The following is a 7,918-nucleotide window of genomic DNA, read 5'->3' as shown; positions in this document are numbered from 1 at the left end:
CCAAGAAGAACCTCTGTGGAAAGTAGGGCTGGATTTCCTCTACTGCTGGGATCTGAGCGCATGCAGGTCGGATGCTACACAACCCTGGATTACATCATTGGTGACACTGGGATTGCCAAAGGGAAGCACTTCTGGGCTTTTCAAGTGGAAGCCTATTCATACCTGGTGAAAGTGGGAGTTGTTTCTAGCAACAAGATACAGAAATTGTTCCATAATACCCATGATGTGACCAGCCCAAGGTAAGTTGCAGACTCTTGCTTAATACATGTTTTATATAAGAGGATGGCTTTTTAAAAAATAAATTAAGAGCGAGTCTGGTCTCAATTAGTAAACAAGGTGAACCTAACCAGTGGAAAGTAGCTTTAAGGATAGGGTGTAAGCAGGTTGTCCTGTTCATCCCCTACTATTAGTAGAAATATGTTCTAATTATTCAGAGTCCTATTTTCTTTCTTTTTGGGAAAGAAATCAGGTTCCTATAGATGTCAAGATATGCCAGTTAAAGCAAGACGATAAAAAGAAAAAAGCATCAGTTGCAAGATTGAAGCAATGGGTAATTGTCAGTAGTAAGACTCTGCTTTAATTTCTTTAGCATACTAGGTTTGGCAGCCATTCAGAGGTACAATGTTCGCAGTGCATATCTGTGTATCTTTGCTGTAGCTTGCATTACGGTGGATTCCAAGTCACTGGCTTATCCCAGGCTATACGCTTGCATATGGTGCTGGAGTGCTACTGAACACAAGCCAAGTACAGTGGAAACCAGCAAAAAGATTTCCAGCTCTCAATTACAGTTGTAGTAAGCCTGGATGTGTCTAGGAACTGCAGGCTGGGAGGCTATCTGCTGGGGACTTTTAACTTTTTTGGGAATCTAACAAATGTATTGGCTTCCTCCTGTATAACATACTGAAAGTGTAAAAATGCCAATGTCTCGAGCTGCTTGAAGTCAGATGGGGCCTTTTTGCAAAGTGAGAAATTAGATCCTGATTTCCTGATTTCTTTTTCCTTATTCACACAAATATCTGGAAGGCTTTAGCTGACACACATCCAACCTCCCCCCAAACCCCCCAAAAACGCAAACCTAGCTAGGGGTTGTCTGCACAGAAGAATGTGTGCTTCTCCGGTCTGTCTTCGTCTGGGGACAGAAGTAGGGGGAAAAGCATGTAGACTGAACAAGTCCAGGTACAAACTTTCCCCAGTAACCAGCTGGAAAACAGGGGTTCAGGGAAGACTCCAGGCAGAGCACTTTTAAAAAAAACAAAAAAGCAAAAACTTAAACCACTACTTTTTGTGTTGTGAATTTTAAAGACAATGTAATACAGCAGCAGCATGGAAAACTCATAGGACAACAGAAATGTTAAATGTATTTACTGGTGTAATTTAACTTTACATAAATAAACATATCTTGTCATATGACATTAGTCATATTTGCTAAATTACTTCTCAAGTTAACTAATTTACTATACCCGTAGGTTCATTAATGATTGCCTAGCGTGAGTACATTTAGATACATCCGCTCCTTAGTAAAGCCTTCTGTGGTCTTGTCCTCATTAGTGTTTAGCTGTTATTAATTGTTTGAAGTGGCCCAACTGAGTGTTCTCCACCTATTAAATGCACCTTCCCTCCTGGCTTAGGTGTATTTTTATCCCACAAGGTTTTGCGGGTGATCATGTGGTGTTACCGTACAAAAATGTCTTCTCTAGTTCACATCATTGATCCCACTTCAGAATTTGACAAAAGAAAATGGTTGTTTTTCTGTTCTAGATACGAACAAGACAGTGGTCATGACAGTGGGAGTGAAGATGCCTTCTTTGACTCATCACAGCCTTTCACACTGGTCACTTTAGGCATGAAGAAGTTCTTTATCCCCACGACACCTGCTGCCCCCAAGGATCCAGCGAGCAGAATCCTTCCCCTGCCGTCATGCTTGGGCATCTGCCTTGACTGTGACAAAGGCAAGGTGGGGTTTTACGACGCAGGCCGTATGAAATGCCTTTACGAGTGCGAGGTGGACTGCTCTGGCATAATGTACCCAGCATTTGCCTTAATGGGTGGTGCGGCAGTTCATCTTGAGGAAGCTGTCACAGCAAAGTACGAGGAATACCATGATGACATCTAGTGCAGTAATCTCTTCCCATTGCTGTTCTGAGATGTAAGATGAGAGCAGAAGAATTCTACCTTAATCTTCAGTCCTGATTAATTACATTCTACCTACGTGTTGCTCACAAGTCTCTGGGCCATGCTTTTTTAAACAAACGGTCCAGACACTTCCCACACCAGTGGTAAATGTTCTTCCAGGAGCTATCCTGCCTTTCTTGTGATCTGTGCGATGCTGTTCTCCACAGACTTTCTTCCCAGGGGGAAGCAGGGAAGAAGTTTGACTAGCAACCAAAATTACTCTTCAGGGGTAGAAGTCTGCCTTTTACGTAACTTGAATCCTTACATAGTCAGTTTTGCATTTAATGAAGTCAAAGCTGACAGCGTGTGATTGCCATTCTCCTTTTAAGAAATCTGCCTGAATGCCTCTGAGGGGTCAAATGCTTTCCAATTAACCCCTGAGCACCAGTGGTTGGGCCTTTCAGCACGAAATAACATTTGTAAAAATATAATATAAAGCAGGGAGAAATCAGAACTGCAGCTCAACATTTAGGTTGTATTGGGAAAGAGGAGGGTAAACTAGAATCTGATTGCATGTCATATACCTTTAATGTGACTGTAAGCTAAAACTCTAATTCTGGCACCTGGTGTTGTATAGTTGGTGGCATAATGGTAAGTTTCTTTACTCTCCCAGGCTTTTACTATAGGCTATATAAAATATATAAAGTGCAATTCGACCTTAAACATCAGACTTTAGAGTCCAAAATCGGAAGTGTTTGCATGTGTGAGTAATAGTACCTGGTATTTAGGCAAAAGCAAATGAGTTATTGACATGAGTAATAATATGTGAACTTTAAAAAAACAGGTATTTCTTTTAATATTTTTTTCTATAAGTTAATTTTTTGATCTAGTAGCAGCTTGTTTTTTTAGTAAGAATGTTAAAAATGCACTGATTAAGTTTTGAGACCCAATTTCTGCCTTAACGGATGTGTCCCCTGAAATATCTGTTCCTTTCATGTTAAAAACTGTATCGCATAGTAGTTTTTCATAGTATCACAGAATGGTTTGGGTTGAAAGGGACCTTTAAAGATCATCTAGTCCAACCCCCCTGCCATGGGCAGGGACATCCTTCACTAGATCAGGTTGCTCAAAGCTCAGTCGAACCTGACCTTGAACACTTCCAGGGATGAGACATCCACAGCTTCTCTGGGCAACCTGTTCCAGGGTCTCACCACCCTCATCGTTAGAAATTTCTTCCTTATCTAATCTAAATCTACCCTCTTTCAGTTTAAAACCGTTGCCCCTTGTTCTGTCACTACAGGCCCTGGTAAAAAGTCTCTCTCCATCTTTCTTTTAAGCCCTTTTTATATATTGAAAGGCCGCAATGAAGTCTCCCCAGAGCCTTCTCTTCTCCAGGCTGAACAACCCCAACTCTCTCAGCCTTTCTCCACGGGAGAAGTGTTCCAGCACTCTGACTGTTTTTGTGGCCCTCCTCTGGACCCGCTCTGTGCTGGGGGTCCCAGAGCTGGATGCAGTACTCCAGGTTGTGTCTCATGAGAGCAGAGTGGGAGAATCACCTCCCTTGCCCTGCTGGCCACCCTTCTTTTTATGCAGCCCAGGATACAATTGGCTTTCTGGGTTGCAAGCGCACATTGCTGGTTCATGTCCAATTTTTCATCCACCAGGATCCCCAAGTACTTCTCCACAGGGCTGCTCTCAATCCCCCAGTCTGTATTGATAGAGGATTGCCTGGACCCAGGTGCAGGACCTTGCACTTGGCCTTGGTGAATCTCATGAGGTTCACATAGGCCCACTCCTCAAGCCTGTCAAGGTCCCTCTGGACGGCATCCCTTCCCTCTAGCGAACGAACTGCTCAGCTTGGTGTTATCTGCAAACTTGCTGAGGGTGCACTCAATCCCACTGTCTATGTTGTTAATGAAGATATTAAATAATATTGATGCTGGTACAGACCCTTGAGGGACGCCACTCGTTACTTGTTTCCACTTGGACATTGAGCCATTGACTGTAACTCTTTGGACGTGGCCATCCAGACAATTTCTTATCCATTGAACAGTCCATCCGTCAAACCCCTCTCTCTCCAATTTAGAGGTAAGAATGTTGTGGGGGATCATATCAAAGGCCTTACAGAAGTCCAGGTATATGACATCTGTAGCTCTTCCCTTGTCCACTGATGCAGTCACTCCATCACAGAAGGCCACTAGGTGAGTCAGGCAGGATTTGCCCTTGGTGAACCCATGTTGGCTGTCTCTAATCACCTCCCTGTCTTCCATATGTTTCGACATATCTTCCAGGAGGATCTGTTACATGATCTTACTGGGCGCGGAGGTGAACTGCATCTGTTTATAGAAATCTACGTAAAAAAACATTTGGGTACTTGCACTGTTAACTTGTGTTGTGGAAAAATAAGGATCTAAAGTGAAGGATGTTTCTAATACATACTTGGTGCTTTGTAATTTGGGGATATGCTTTCTAATTTGGGGATAGTGTTGTGTCTTGATGAATGTGTGTGAAGTATGCTTACTAAGTACATGTATACAGCTGTAGAGCTATGAAATGGGACCTGAAAATCACAGTACGCTTAAATGAATGTAGGTCATAATGCAGAACCTTTGTGTGCTTTACTGTCTGAACTGTCATACTGATCTGACCTGGAGTCCACCTCTCCCAGTGTCCTCTCTCCTGAGCCTCCGTCTGGTGACCACTGTCAGAAGAAATTGGCAGAAATGGTAATTGGCAGAAATGTCATCTGCACCAAGGTGTGCATGATGGCCCTTTCAGGGCTAGAAAGGCCCAGCAAGGGCAACCTCTTGTCTGGGTCCCACCCGCAGATGTTTCTGCCTTAGTAAGGCTGTGTGGAAGTATGTTCCACAGCTTCATTGTGTGCTTGTGTGAGAAGTGCTTTGATGTCCCAGGCAGCAGGTGTGAAGCAGTGGGTATCTTCTGGAACCTTCTCCTGCAGGAGAAATGGCAAATTGTCCCCTGCTAGTTATCCTTTAGGTAGTTTCTTTCCGTAATAGATGGTTGTCATAGCCTTTCTTTCCCATTATGCCCTGCCCTTCTTGTTTCCTTTTGCTGGGTGGAAGCCATTCTGTACTGGTGAGCATCCTGCTGCCCCTCTTTCTCCTCTCGCCTTCTGAGGCTGACTGAAGGAGCCCTCCATACAGACACTCTGTTGCTGAGAAGGATGACAAAATTCTGGGTTTTCCTTCTTTCCACAGTCCTAAAACCGTATTTGCCTTTTTGGTTGATACCGAATATTAAGCTGACGTTTACAAAGTTTCTTCTGCAGTATTTTCCACACAGTCCTGATGATTAGTTGTAAACAAGATGTGCACATACAGGGTTTCCCTACCTCGTGTGTTATTTTGCATTTGTTAAAGTTGAGTTTCATCTACTCGTTTACCTAGTCACTTAGTGCTGAGGGCCTCCTGCAGCTCTTCAGTCACTTCTAGACTTGAATGTTCCTGAGTAGCTTCATAGGTAACACAAACATGATCATTTTTTTGTTTGCTTGCTTTTCCAGATCTTGGAGGAACTTAAGTTGTAGTAAGATGCAGCAAATCTTTCTGCTGTTAAAATTTATTGTTCCTTCCACTTTTTTTTCCCCTCAGTCATTTATTAAACCATGATTAGCTAGTCAAGCACTGAAAACTTTTACATGTTACTACACTCTGTTGAGTAGATGACTCATGTTCTTGTATGTGTGAGCCCAGTACTCAAATAGACCCGGGAGACAGGATTCTCTCTTCAGTAGCTGTGACTTCTCCTATTGTATAATCACCATTTGTTCGTTCATCTACCAAACCTAGTATTGGCTTAAAGCTATAGATTATAGGGTTGAACTTTCCAGTTTGTTGTTCCCAGACCAAATCTCCTTCCACATACAAATGTATCATTTTTGATTCCTCTGTTTCAGAAACTGGTCTAAATTATAGGTTTTATGTCATGGTTAGCACTCCACAGTTCCACATTTGGATACTTTATAAGCATCTGGACCAATATCACCAGGCTTTGGCCTTTCATTGCTTTATGGAAATATTCATAAACTGAACGCTGTATCTTAGATATGAAGACAGTCCCTCTGACTCATTTATTAAAAAAAAAAAAGATTAAATTTTACTAGTTTGAGAATATAGACGTAAGAAATTAAAAATGTAGGGTTTTTTTTCTACTATAGCTTTATCTTACATTCATTTAAGATGTGCTCTGCTATGCAATTACTTATTCTACTGGACAGAGGCTGATGCTACTTTAAACTTTTATCTACCTTTTGATATGTCTGTTTGTATTTATCTCATTCTGAGTTTAAAAATTGATTTGGCTTTTGGTGTTACTTGAATACTTAGGATGCATTCATTACAGTACTCTATGGTGCTTACTCCAGCTTATTAAATAAAAAACCCACACTGTCAGAGGCACTGACAACACAGTGTTAGATTTTTTCCACTACAATGGAAGTGTCACCTTTCAGAAATACAGTTCAGCAGTACTTGCCTATCCAGATACTTATTTTTCCAGAACAAGTTTCTTCCTATGAAACAGCACTTTACAATGTAGACTAAGCTAAGAATGGTGTGATATTGTGTGGATCTTTGTGCAATATAGCTGTTTGGTGACTACTGTGTGATTTGCAAAGCTCCATGCAGGTGTGAATCATGTAGACACTTTTTAGATATCTAAAGCTTTAAGAAAAAGGCCTTGTTTAAAAATATTCTGAAATGTACATGTGATGTCTTTTTTTTTTAATAAAAGCTGAAAATACAGTAGCTTGATCATTCACATTATTACATCCCAGCTCTGAAGTACCCTCGTTGAAGTATTTCTTACAATAGATGACAACAGGTGACTTGTGGGGAGAAGGCACTGCTTTTGGTTCTCAAGTCTGCCTAAATACCAGTACCTCTAATTTTAGGAGTACTAAGGAGTCTGGTTTGGACTAACTGCCACATCAGGCTTTTACTCAAGATGCTGATGTTAGGAATTTGGCTGCCTGAAGCTCCCTCTCCAAACAGGGGAGGAAAATGTGTGTCCAGAAGGAATTTGGCTCTCGGGCATTTTCAAGGGAACCTACCCATTCCTTAATGGAGGAAGCAGATGGTGCTTAGCTCTCCAACCTGAGCAGCCCAGTCAAGAGACCTAAGTTAGGTTGGATGGACCTGCCTTGCTCTGCAATTCTGAAAATTGGTGCCACTGCTTACATCTGCATCTCTTTGAAAATCCAGTGTTTACATTTGTGGATGCTGCTGCTTTCAGGATGTTTTAAGTTCCAGCTTCTGGTCGTTGCTGCCTTCAGGCCTGCTCCGTGTGCACGGGTGAGCGCTGGAGGCTGTATTCACAGTGAATGTCCTGTGAGCTGTGCTAGTGCAGTTGAAGCAGCCACACAGTCAATATATGTATGTGTACACTTTCGGAGAGAAGGGCTGATACTCCTGGGAAAGCAGGAGTTTTGAAACTAAGTGCAGTATTCTGCTGAATTTTCTCAACTTTCTGATTTGACTGCCATCCTCAAGTATGTCATTCAAAGGTATAAATGACAGGTTTGTTTATTGCTTGAAGCTGAGTAAAACCGACACTGTAGAGACAGAAGGGTAGCTGAGGAAGCACTTGAAAAAGGCTCAGACTGAAGAATATTCTTGGTGCCACGTCACCAAATGAATGCAGAACTGACTGGCACTTCCTGAGATGCTTGCCGTCAGGGGAAGACTGAGATGGTGCGTAGTCTTTGGCTCAGCTCCTATTCAGTAACAACTTTCTGAAAGCTTAATTTGAGGTTCAGAAAAACAAACCGTGCATCTGTGAGAGAGAG

At 42.1% G+C, this 7,918-nt stretch overlaps 1 protein-coding gene across 1 annotated transcript in view; it reads left to right on the top strand.

Moving 5' to 3' along the window:
- TRIM36 (tripartite motif containing 36) overlaps window positions 1–2,113 on the top strand; it is a 10,003-nt gene extending 7,890 nt beyond the window's left edge. Inside the window, exons 8-9 of the mRNA XM_009321094.1 lie at window positions 2–239; window positions 1,759–2,113. Coding sequence (XP_009319369.1) covers window positions 2–239; window positions 1,759–2,113 — 593 coding nt within the window. The remainder of the gene's footprint in view (window position 1; window positions 240–1,758) is intronic.
- The last annotated feature ends 5,805 nt before the right edge of the window (window positions 2,114–7,918 follow it).

The sequence above is a fragment of the Pygoscelis adeliae genome, unplaced genomic scaffold (assembly GCF_000699105.1).
Source record: "Pygoscelis adeliae isolate BGI_AS28 unplaced genomic scaffold, ASM69910v1 Scaffold83, whole genome shotgun sequence".
NCBI lineage: Eukaryota > Metazoa > Chordata > Aves > Sphenisciformes > Spheniscidae > Pygoscelis > Pygoscelis adeliae.
The sequence above is the reverse complement of the archived record's forward strand: the minus strand, read 5'-3'. Positions and strand labels throughout refer to the sequence as shown.